This window comes from Rhinoderma darwinii, chromosome 3 (genome assembly GCF_050947455.1).
Source record: "Rhinoderma darwinii isolate aRhiDar2 chromosome 3, aRhiDar2.hap1, whole genome shotgun sequence".
Taxonomy (NCBI): Eukaryota; Metazoa; Chordata; class Amphibia; order Anura; family Rhinodermatidae; genus Rhinoderma; species Rhinoderma darwinii.
In genome coordinates, this window is record NC_134689.1 from 103,200,268 (window position 1) to 103,212,901 (window position 12,634).

Genomic DNA, 12,634 nt, shown 5'->3' on the forward strand with positions numbered 1-12,634 from the left:
ATGGACAAAAGTATTGGGTCACACCTCTTAATCATTAAATTCAGGTGTTTCATTCAGTCCCATTGCCAAAGGTCTGTAAAATCAAGCATCTAGCCATGCAGTCTGCCTACAAGCATTTGTGAAAGAATGGGTCGTTCTAAAGCGCTCACTGAATGCCAATGTGGTACTGTAATAGGATGCCACGGAAAGTTACAGAGCAGGGTCATAAAGAATTTGAGGCATAGTGCATAAAAGTTGCCAACGCTCTACTGACTCAATAACTTGAGAGTTTCAAACTTGCTCTGGCATTAACATCCGCACAAAAACTGTGCGCCAAGAGCTTCATGGCATGAGTTTTCATGGCCAAGCAGCTGAATGGAAGCCTTACATTACGAAGCATATTGCCAACATCATATGGAGTGGTGTAAAGCACGCTGCGACTGGACTCAGGAGCAGTGGAAACGTGTTCTGTGGAGTGACAAATCACACTTCTTTATCTGACAGTCTTATGGAGAAGTCTGAGTTTGGCGAATGCCAGGTGAACGTTACCTTCCTGACTGTACTGTGCCAACTGTAAAGTTTGGTGAAGGAGGGATAATACTATGGGGTTGTTTTCAGGGTTTGGCCTAGGCCCTTTAGTTCCAGTGAAGGGAAATCTTAATGCTTCAGCATACGAAGACATTTTGAAAATTGTATGCTTCTAACTTTGTAGGAACAGTTTGTGGAAAGTCCTTTTCTGTTCCAGCATGACTGTGGCCCAGTGCACAAAGCAAGGTCTATAAAGGCTTAGTTGGGTAAGTTTGGCGTGGAAGAACTTGACTGGCTCACACAGAGCCCTGACCTCAATCCAATCGAACACCTTTAGTATGGAAGAACAGAGATTGCCAGCCAGGCCCTCTCTTCCAACATCAGTAGTATCTGACCTCACAAATGCTCTTCTAAATGAATGGGCAAGAATTCCCACAGACAGAGTCTAAAATATTGTAGAAAGTCTTCCAAGAAAAGATGAAGTTGTTTTAGCTGCAAATGGGAGGACCAGCACCATTTTAATGCCTATGGATTTAGAATAGGATGTAATAAAAGCTCCTGTAGCTGTAGTGTATAGGTATTCCAATACTTCCATATAGTGTATCTATATATATATATATATATATATATATATATATATATATATATATATATATATATATATACATACAGTATATATATATATATATATACACATATAAATAAATATATAAATATATATAGTGCAGTCAAAAAGTACAGTATTCAGACTCCTTCACATGTTATTATATTACCGTCTTATTCTGAAATACATAATAATATTGGGGGTTTTCTCCACAATCTACATACAATACCCCATAATGACCGAGCAAAATCAGACTTAAAGAAATTTGTGCAAATTTATGAACAATATACAACTGAAATATCAAGTATTCAGGCCTTTGTGATGACACTTAAAATTTACCTCAGGTGCATACTGTTTCCATTAATCCCTCTTAAGATTTTTCTACAACTTTATTGGAGTTTAAGAGGTACATTCAATTGATTGGACATGATTTGGAAATACACACACACCTGTCTATACATAGTCACATAGTCTATAGTGCATGCAAAAACAATGTCATGAAGTTGAAGAAATTGTTTGTAGACCTACAAGGCGGAACAGATTTGGGGAAGAGTACAAACGAAACTATTGATGGTCTCCCACAGTGTTCTCCATCATCATTAAATGGAAAAATTTCAGAAGCACTAAAACTGGACACCTTGTGAAACTGAGGAGTCAGGGGAGAAGTGTCATGGTCAGGTAGGTTAAGAAGAACCGGATAATCATCCTGACAGTGCTCCAGAGTTTCACGGTGGAGATGGAAGAACCTTCCGGAAGGACAACCATCTCTGCAGCACTCTACCAATCAGGCGTTTATGGTATAGTGGACAGATGGAAGCCATTCCTTAGTAAAAGGCACAAGGCAGCCCGCTTGCCAAAAGGCACTTAAAGGACTCTCAGATCATGACAAGCAAGCGTATCTGGTATGATAAAAGCAAGATTAGATTATCTGGCCTCCCTGCCAAGATTCACGTCTAGAGGAAACCAGACACTGCTTCTCACCCAATATTACAGCATGGTGATGGTAGCATCATGCTGTTGAGATATTTTTCAGCTTCAACTAATCAGTAATGAGAGAAAGAGGAACGTAGCAAGGTACCAAGAAATCCTTGATAAAAAATTTGGTCCAGAGCATTTTGGACTTCAGAATAGGTCAAAGGTTTGCCTTCCAACACAACAACCACCCTAAGCACACAGCCAAAACATCTCAGGAGTGGCTTCTCGACAAGTCTGTGAATAATCTAAACTGACAGAATTTAAGAGGATCTACAGGAGACAAATAAGAGAAAATCCCCCCAAAAAAGAGTGCCAAGCTAGTAGCAAAACAGGCTTGTAGCAAAGTACTTAGTTAAGGGTCTAAATACTTATGTCAAGGTGATATTTTAGTTTTGTTTTTTTTAAGGCATTTGCCTAAATTTCTATGAACCTGTTTTTACTTTGCAAATATAGAGTATTATGTGTAGATTGATGAGAATAAGTCTGTAATGTAACAAAATGTGGAAAAAGGGAAGGGGTCTGAATACTTTCTGAATTCACTGTATATTCTCCTGAAAAACTCTATAACATGGCTCATCAACATTTTAAAACACATTAACATTCAGTGTTGTTTCTACATTTCAGTAAAACGTTCATTACAAAAACATCAGTTTATATGCTACTTTTTTAGAAAATAAATTTAAATAAAAATAGTCTAGAAAATATTCCTAGTGCATATAAAATTTTTCTAAAATAATATTTAGTGCAAAATACACAAGAATTATGTTTTAAAGCAGAGTAATTACTTGCAAAGTTAATAATTTAGCTTGAATGCTATAGGTTTCAATAAGCAGATTGTCTTCTAAGTTAACAGCCTGTAATAAATAAAATTCACAATTTACTGTGACTCTTAGAAGCCTGATGTAACCTTCTCTTCAGAACTAACCCATTTCTTAATTGTTGAATAAAATAATAAATAATAACAGTGATCGTATTACTATTGTAGAAGGAGCAAAGTGATTATAGATTATTATTCTTTCCATCCTCGTCTTTGGTTTGAGCCTCAGTCAAATCTTCTTGACTTTCACTGAGGTCTTGTTTACTTCTGTAAATAAATGCAAAGAATGAAATGATCACAGGAGGCATTTCTTCACTTTCTTCATTTGGCTTAATTGCATTTTGCAATATAGCAGCTTTAAATACCGGAAGCAAATTTGTGCTATAATTCTACCTGTTCTACTGCAATTTCTGGAATTATTTTTATAGTGTGAGAACTACTTATTATTGAGTGGAAGGGAATGACCTGTTCACCAAATCATAAATATTTAGCAAATTCATCATTTTGTGCGGCGAAACTGAAAGAGAACAACTGCCTATTTGTGAATTCCCAAAGGCTCAAAGATCCTAAAATAAACAAATCTCATAGAAATGTAGTAAGGAAACAGGAATCATTCATCTCCTTCTCCATGGCGTATTGGACTTGTGGAAGAGGTGGTGATTAACTACAGTGGTGAGATTTAGCCTTGCTTGCTCTTTACTGCATCTTGACCAAAAAGGAAAATAGTTTTGTTGCAGTAGACGGCTGTCAACAAGAGAGAAAAAAAAAAAGAGTTCTAAAATGGATTTCCTGGCTTGGCCTCTTGCGTGGCTCCTTCACTTCTACTTGTGAATTACCATGCACCCCCCACTGTGAACATACTTTAACCCCATTTCTTACATCTTGACAGAAAGGTGCTTCAGTAGCCATGCATGTATCTGATTTGTCCTTGCTACTAATGGCTCTAACTCAGGCTAGATCACAGCTAGAGCCAAGAATCGTAGCTTTAAAATAAGACCTAGATCACAGTTCTAACTGCGATCTAGTCTGAGTTAGAATAGGTTCGAGAGGGTGCTGCATATATTTGCTGCTCTCACAGCCTGTGTGGAGAAGGAGAGAGAGAGTGCCAGCGAGGTCATGCAGGAAGAGCAGGGGAAAATGTGATCCTCCTCCTGTCCCTGTATTACTGTAAATGATCCCATGGATAGGGGTAGCATGAAATTAAGCACGTAATCAGCTTTATCAGAGAGCAAACTTGCTTTCTGATTCTTACATATTGGGGTCTTTTTTTTTTTTCCTGAAAAGAAGTAAGAAGATGAGCAGTAGCTCATCTAATCACCCCTCTACCCCCTAGGCCATTTATTGATTCCATGACCAAGAGTTTTATTAGTGCCTGGATCGCGGCATCAAAAAATTCTTACCAAGCACTTGCACCACACACAAACATCAATAAAGTTTGTACATTTTACACTTTCCTTATCCTGTCCATACTCGATCTTTAGTATAAAATTCCGCTAAACACTTCTTTAGCGTTACCCATTACACACTACAGTCATAGAGATAATGATTATTACTAGAGATTAATAGTCTAATACATTTCTGGTGGATGGGAAACAGTTATTTTAGTCAAAACATAAATTTTTATCCACTGACATCATAAACAATTGTTTTTAAATACCTCCACTATAAAAAAGAGAGAAAAACATTATTAATAACGCAATAGATTAGGTTTAGGCATTTGCGATTATTCATTAGGCTTAGGCTGTGTTCACAATTTGTGTTTTTGATGCGATTTTCACAGAATCGAGGCAAAGTGTTGTGGTCTTGCTGTAATTTTTTCAAATCGCAGCAAAAAAATGCGCTTTAACTGTATACATTTTTCATATCTTACAGTTCCTTGCAAAAGTACAATTTGTTTGCATAAGGGGTTTTCCGGAGTACGTATTTTTGTCACAAAGTTGAATTTTTTGCAATTTTTGAGTATAATCACTGTTTGATGCAAATTATTACCTTGTACACGGTATGCTTTGTTTTCTTTAAAAAAATCTATATTTTTGTAGCATAGTAGATGTTTACCATGTGCAGTATATATTTTTAACACATTTATGAAAGATGGTCAAATATTGAATAGCCTCTGTTTCAGCGTTTTGAGGGCACAAGCTCTTTGATTTAGACATTTGTGGTATATATAAACTTGGCACACCTTGGTCTATTATTTTTACATTATTTTTGTGTGTAAACCTCTGCTTGCATGAATTTTAGGCACAAATGTATGTTATAATGCAATTTTAAAAATAATAATTCCTGATTGTCACGTCAAGTTGGACAATGCTGCCAACAGCATGTCAAAACAACTGCAATCATGAGGTTGTCTGCTTTCAGGAAATATATAGGATTTGGAGGTGCACTCAGTGTTTAAAATGTGTAATCCCTGTATTTATAGGTTCTTACTTTTTAGAATTTTTTAAATTTCCACCTTAAAGGCAGAGTTTTGGTCTCTTCAATTATGGTGATTTTATCTGCATCATGTATGAATTCTGCACATATTGAACTTTTCTTTTTATTTTATTTTTATTGTGGTGCCTCTAATTGTCTGCTTGGGTCACACTTTTAGCCACACATATAAATTTGTACACATTTTTTAGGAAAAATTACACTTTGATCCAAAATTGCATGATGGTACCTTTGTGTATAAAGTGCTGAGTGGAATTTTGACAATGTAGCAGGTGTCTACTTCCAGAAAAAACTTCCATTTATATAAAAAAAAATCCTGAAATATTGAATTTTTCCCTCTGGCCACTGAGCCTCATAATAGACTGAAACTTCCTGTTCTTCAGAGATGACTTCTTAGCCATCCCCTCATTATCATCATCACAGGCAGGATTACAATGAAAGTAACACCTCTGTAATCGCCGGCACTGCCTCCCCCTCCCTACATATACTTACAGATCCACTGCAACTTCTGGTTCTCCACTCACCTACTGGTTTTCCTGCCACTGTTACTAGTGAGCGCGCTTATCCTTCTCCTCTTAAAGGGCCTGCACGTGTTAAAGTTCCACCCAGTTTTCACTGTATAAAAGGGCACTTGCCCTGATATCTGCTAATCATGAGTAAACTTCTGCCTCCTGCCCTGACATAGGCTACAGTTTTGACCTTGAATTTAGTCTGCTGTCTTTGTACCACGCTTGTCCACGTCACCCGTTGCCACTGAAGACTACTTTGGGGAATCTTTGGGTAGTAACCTAGGAATATTATCCTGATATTATCTGGATGGATTCTCTCTGATAATTGATGGTTGTTTTGCAGAGACTCCACGAGGAGGGAGGATTGCAGTGGATTTTCATTGGCGTAGCAAGACGCCAATCCTCCCTTCTCATAGAGTCTCTGCAAAAGACCCATAATTTATCGGAAAGAATCTATCCAGATACCTTAATGGACTTAACTTTTTGGGTGATATCAAAATGTAAATTATGTGTATACATTTGATGTGATATTAATCTTTTGGTAAAGTAGGGATGTCACGATACCAGAATTTGGACTTCGATAACGATACTTTGTGTAGTATTGCGATTTTAATACCAAAACTATACTTTGCCAAAAGTAATAAAAAAAAAAAGTTTGATGGTGTGATGAATTTTGAATGTGCCACACATTAATAGTAATTAACCCCATCATGTTTCTCAGTCATAATGGGTTAATGTGTAAGTTACATGATGGGGTTAATTACTATTAATGTGAGGCACATGGAGGTTAAATTCATCACACCTCGTGCCTCACAATACGTGAAAAAAAGCAGTTTTTTTTTGTTTTTTTTTACAGTGTACACATCATAAATGACGCAAAAAAATAGTTGTGCAGGTTATTACGGCCGCGCCCATACCGAATGTGTGAATATTTTATATATTGAGACTTATTTTAAAGTTTATTGTAAAAAAGGTTTGTGTTTTTTTTACTTAACGTTACTTTGTTTTTACTTTATTTTTAAACTTTAATTAATGTACTGGCATACATTTATATGCAAGTACATTAGCCTGTGTACGGATAGTACACAGGTAGTTGTTAGGACATACCTAAGTATGCCCTAACAGGAAATATGGTAAGACAGCCCTGGGGTCCTTCAATAGACCCTGCGTTGTCTGCCTATATATGGTATGTCCCTCAATCGCGTCACAGGGATTCCTGTGATGCGATCCAAAGGGCATCCACCCTTCTCATTTTCCCCTGAATGCTGCAGTCAGCTTTGATCGCAGCATTCAGGGGAATAACGGCGGAGATAAGAGGTTTCTCTGATCTCCGCCGTTATAAAGAGCGGGGCTGCGGAGGTGTAATACAGTCATTGCCCCGCTCCTGACAATAAGTGCGCGCGTGGTCAGCATTAGGTGATGCGGCCGGTGCTGCACTAATGAGCGGAGGCGCAGGCACTGAAGACAGAACATGGGGTTGTTTTGCAGTGTGCCCGCCATGTTCTCAGCGCCGCCGCTCATTAGTGCAGTGCCGGCCGCATCACATCATCCTGACGACGCACACTTGTCAGGAGCGGGGCAATGACTGTAACACACAGCCGCAGCCCCGCTCTCATACATTCATGTATTACTATACTGAGCCGTGCGGCCTCACAGCTCAGTATCGAAATACATTAAATAACGGTATCGAACCGTTTGGGGATGCACAGTATCAAAACAGTATCGAAGTTTCGATGCATCGTGCATCTCTATGGTAAAGAAACAAAGATTTTTGCAAAGAGAAACAAAGTTGCAACGTTTTTGTTTCTTTAGGAGTAAAAAGTGATTCAGACATCAATATAGGAAAGGGTTCTCTACAGTAGTTAAACTACAGAATGCCCCCCCTCAGAAGGTAGCAATAGTAGATACGACAGCATTCCAAAAAAGGGCTTTATGCTAATCTAATGACAATTGGCGTTAAGGGTTATAAATAATTTAGAAATTAATGATGTATAATTGATCTAGGAATGGTAGAGCTTGATGGACATGTGTCTTTTTACAACCTATGTAACTATCGTTGCTATATTTATACTTACTTCTCTCTGTTGAAAACAATGAAATCTCTCTCTACAGTATCCAAGTGTTGTTGCAAGTTGCCATTCTTCAACATTACATAGTACAGTCCAAACACGAAAGCAATTAAGAAAAAAAAGAAAAAGACATTTTGAATTTATGTGAGAAATAACACCTAAATACTAAACTATTTAAACATATCTGCTTCAGCCATACAGTGATGTAGCCATCTTTATCTTGACTTTTAACGCATTAAATACACATTGTCAAGTAACTTTATCTTGACTTTTGCAATGGCTTTTCAATGGCTTAAGTTGTGTGATATCACTCTGCAGCTAGTTATCAGAGTCCAGATTAAAGATGGCTACATCCGTACATAGTAAATCAACTTATACAATAAGGTAAACAATAATCAAGGACATACATCATAGGCTTATTAAAAAGTTCTCAGGTCTCTATCTGTAACAACTTTACATGCAAAGCGACATCAAATAACAGTGATTTAACAGCGCTGGGATGATGCACACCATTATCATGGTTACAGTGTATTACTATACAGGGAAAATGTACAAGGTTATATATAAGAAACACAGTGATGTCACAGTGCTGGGACAAAGTCATCAAAACAAGGTAGGTCATTTTACAAATCGAATAGCTTATGAGTCATCCTTAAAGGGGTTATCTCACGACAGACATTTATGGCATATTCTGTGGAAAAATAACCTATATCATACCTCCATAAGTAGGGGCGTGGAACTCCCAAAAACCATAGCTCAGACCACGAAAAAAGAGTAGGAACAACCACTAAAAACTGCAGGCCAGTAAAACGTGCGTCGAGTTGCAATCTGACAGGATCCTTCGTTATGTCCGGAGGTAATGTCTTGCACTGACTTTGATTCATTGGCGACTGTTTCCCATTTTTTGCACATACTGAACATGGTGGTTTATATTTATAGCTATATGCTATTGAGCCACATTATCCATCTTGTAGTTTCATCTATTTTAGGATATTTACCCAGTGCTACTATATTATTCTAACTCACCATTATTGATTCCAGCTATTTCTATATATTTTCCAGGTGCAATTTGGATATAACAGTATTTTGCTACAGTGTGCTGCTAACATTTGTTATTGGTCAGTGTGACCCATTGGATTTGGGACACCAGTTTCACAAGGTTGTATTCTCAGACATGCTATAACTGGTATTGTCTGGGGTATTATACCATATATGTATGTATTATTTAGTTTGATCCCCTGTCTGGTTTCTGTATGTTTGGGCCATCTTTTGCCATCTGGCCCATCAGAATGCATCTCTACATATCATTAAATGTATTTATGTATAATACCTAATAAACACAATTTTGTATTTTTGCATAAACAGTGTGTAGTGGTTATTTCTACTCTTTTTGATGGTTTATATTCTGTGAGCATTCCATAAATGTCTATCGTGAGACAACCCATTTATTGGGGCCATCCACCCAAAAGCAATCAAGTGACATACCATAGAAGACATGTATGTACGGATGTAATTTTTAGCAGTTATTTTTTTTTATACAACGCACAGTCTTTCCAATCAAAGGGGCCATGCTTAGAATGTTGTTTTAGAGATTTTCAGCAAATTAAATCTCAGAGGAGGGCCAAAGGAGTTCATGCATTCTGTGGAGAGCTGCAGTCTCTTTATTCTGAACACCCTGTTGGTCAGATCTCACAAATTGAACTAATGGGCTCTTCAGACACATATCGATGACATGACAGCTGATTTTTTTTTTGTGGATTTTCCCTTTAGCACTGGAAGACACTCATAAGACGGCTGCAAAAGAGACAGTTCTATAAAAGTTGTCAACTTGACAAACTCAGGTATACTAATAAGAGTCTGTAAAATAACTGTGTTAACTCCAAGCATGGTTGGTGAGTTAAGAAATGTAAAATCGCAAGTCAGTAAGCACATTGGCCCATATTTATCAAAAGTTGCGTCACTTCAGCCGATGTCTAAGTTAAAGTTAGACTACTTTATTGACATATGTTTTGCAACAAAGTTATCCAATGATGTGCCCTCTTTAATATATTTGTCAACATATATTACCACTATTAGCTTTCACACTGCCTGTGGAGTAGAGTGTGGCGTAAAGATGCAACTTTTTTCTTATTTCCATTTTTTTTGGAAAAGTCGCCTTTCAAAAATCTGTCTAAATTGTGGCTCAGTATTAATAAATGCCCACTGTTCACTCCGTTTCACAAACTGACGTGCATGGTATCCAAATGGCTTTATATCCTGGTGTACATGGTTAATAAATATGTCACATCTCAGATAAGACAATATTTTGGAGTAAAATGCACCAAAAAAAGGCGCAAAAACATTGGTAACTGTTGGCTATAATCTTCACTATTAACAAAACTGAAATTGTAGTGTCTAAGATTTCGTGAAGGAAAGCAAGCCACTTTCAATTATTATTAAAATGGGAAACTGTAATTGGTTAATTCTTTCTGTACATTTACAAAGTAATTAATGCGTTGTTTATTGAACAGGATTAAAAAGCACTTAGGTTAAGTGCCTTTCATATCGTCAGGATTTTAAGTGTTCCCAATGCAATTTTCTAGTCTCATCCATCAATGTCTGTGTACTGGAACCTGGCCCCTAATTTTACTGCCAAACCGCAGACTTATGTAAAAAGTTATGCAGATAAATCCTGCTGAAAACTACTGCAAACTGTAGCTTTGGTCAGGGCCGAATTAAGGTTGGTGGAGGCCCCATGGCAAAAAATTTGGTGGGGATTCTATCCCACCACTGTGACTTAGAACTCGCCTGACCCCCTTTCGCAGGGGCCCGATGCACTGAAGTCTATGTGAGTTACATATAAGACTGAACCAGCATCTTCAAAAGAGTGATATATACGCATGCATGGTCTTTTCTTGTGGCATGAAGGATAGCGGAGAGGCACTTGAATTCACTGTGCTCGCTTTCCTACTACTGGTGAAGGAGAGGTTCACATAATAGTTAGATATTAGTGAAATCTTCAAAGGTGAAAAATATCGAGGCATTCACCGAATTAGCAAAAACTTCTATTATTCAACGATCATGGTCTGTTAGATGTGGAACAAGCCTATGGCTGTTTTGCCTGGTCAAGGCCTTAAGCGGTTTTTTACACTGGGCGATTATCGGGCAGATAAGCGTTCATAGAACACTCGTTGCCGATAATTGCCCTGTGTAAACAAGGCAGCGATCAGCAGATGAATGAGCAAACGCTCAATCATCTGCTGATCGTATCGTGTTAAAAAACTAAAATATTATCGTTGTAAGCAGGACATCTCCCTGTGTAAAGAGGGAGACGCGCTGCCGACATGATAATAATGTATTGGAATGAGAGATCGGAGTAACGACCGCTCGTCCCCATCCATAGCTCCATGTGACAGGAGCAAACGAGCGCCGATCAACGATGTCTCGTTGATCCATGCTTGCTGCATTGGCCGATTATTAGTCGGTGTAAAAGGACCTTTAGGCTTGTTCCACATCTAACAGACCATGATCGTTGAATAAAATAAGTTTTTGCTAATTCGGAGAGTGCCTCAATATTTTTTACCTTTGAATATTTAAGAATTGGTGCTGATCTGGTTAATGAGCACCCTGTGGGCAACTGTATCAACCGAGACCATGTGTAAACGAAAAAAAAAAATCTCTGTGCAGGTGTAGTGCCGTGTCTGAATTTTAGCAATCGCCAGCATTTTTTCCCGTCTATTTTTGAATAGATTAGGCAAGTGTTTAACATGCATTTCTTAAAATATTAGCTAAGGTGAATACTTGCTTTAAATTATTCCGTGTTATGGTCGTAGCCAAGATGGTATAATGTGGGTTGAGATCTAAAAGGTCAAATTCAGCAGTGAATAAGGTACTTTATTATATGGGAAATTGAAAATTGCAGACATTTGAACTAAGATCCACAGATCTAAGGTTTCCAGAACCACATTGTATCTCACATTGCGGCTGATATTTTATAAATCAATATTTCAAGTTCATGCTTAGCAGATTAACCAAGGTTTATGTCCTCTATACGAATAGTAAAAATCTATTATTTTTCCTCTTACCATTGCTGCCTGACTTTTCCCATTGTCCTTCACTTTCTTGGCTAGCCTCTTTTTTTTCTTGTGCAAAGGTTTTGATTCTAATATCATTTCTTCAAGTTCAAAAGTTGGATCACAGTTAAGTCTCCCTTTCTGCATATATAAAAAATTAACAATGAATAATTTTAATAATTAAATCAATCTATCTGATCTCTCTAACTATACACAACATTGCTTTTTCAAAAATAGTCATGGCATATCACTAGGATATAACAATGACTGAGGGGGTCCAATCTCTGAGATCCTTGTGATACCTAGAACAAAAGGGCCACAGCCTTCACCATTTTCTCTACACAGACAAAACATTTTGCAGATAACTGGAAAACAGACACATTCAAGTGCATGAAGTGGTGAGGGGTGGTGCAGGAAAAAGAAAATGAAGGGGCTTAAGTGCTTTTTACATTCCGTTGCGGAAAATACACAGTATTTACGCTGTGTGTGAACCCGGCCTTGTAGTGTGATCCTGTGTGTCAGATGCACACAGGAGCTGCTCTTCGATTATTAGTAGGTTGATCCTGTGTGTCAGATACCCACAGGAGCCGCTCTTTGATTATTAGTAGGGTGATCTTGTGTGTCAGATACACACAGGAGTCGCTCTTTGATTATTAGTAGGGTGATCT

The 12,634-nt window shown here is 37.7% G+C and overlaps 1 protein-coding gene across 3 annotated transcripts in view; it reads right to left on the bottom strand.

Annotated features, from left to right (window-relative positions):
- Positions 1–1,210: 1,210 nt before the first annotated feature.
- The window catches only part of STK32A (serine/threonine kinase 32A), a 224,000-nt gene continuing 212,576 nt past the window's right edge, over positions 1,211–12,634 (bottom strand). For 2 of the 3 annotated variants that reach the window (XM_075860026.1, XM_075860027.1), the window contains exons 11-13: positions 11,979–12,107; positions 7,921–7,985; positions 1,211–3,170 (exon numbers count right to left, since the gene is read on the bottom strand). In XM_075860026.1, coding sequence (XP_075716141.1) covers positions 3,086–3,170; positions 7,921–7,985; positions 11,979–12,107 — 279 coding nt within the window. In that variant the 3' untranslated portion in view covers positions 1,211–3,085. Of the gene's footprint in view, positions 3,171–7,916; positions 7,986–11,978; positions 12,108–12,634 lie in introns of those variants that run through there. The other variant, XM_075860028.1, reaches the window with a different exon arrangement.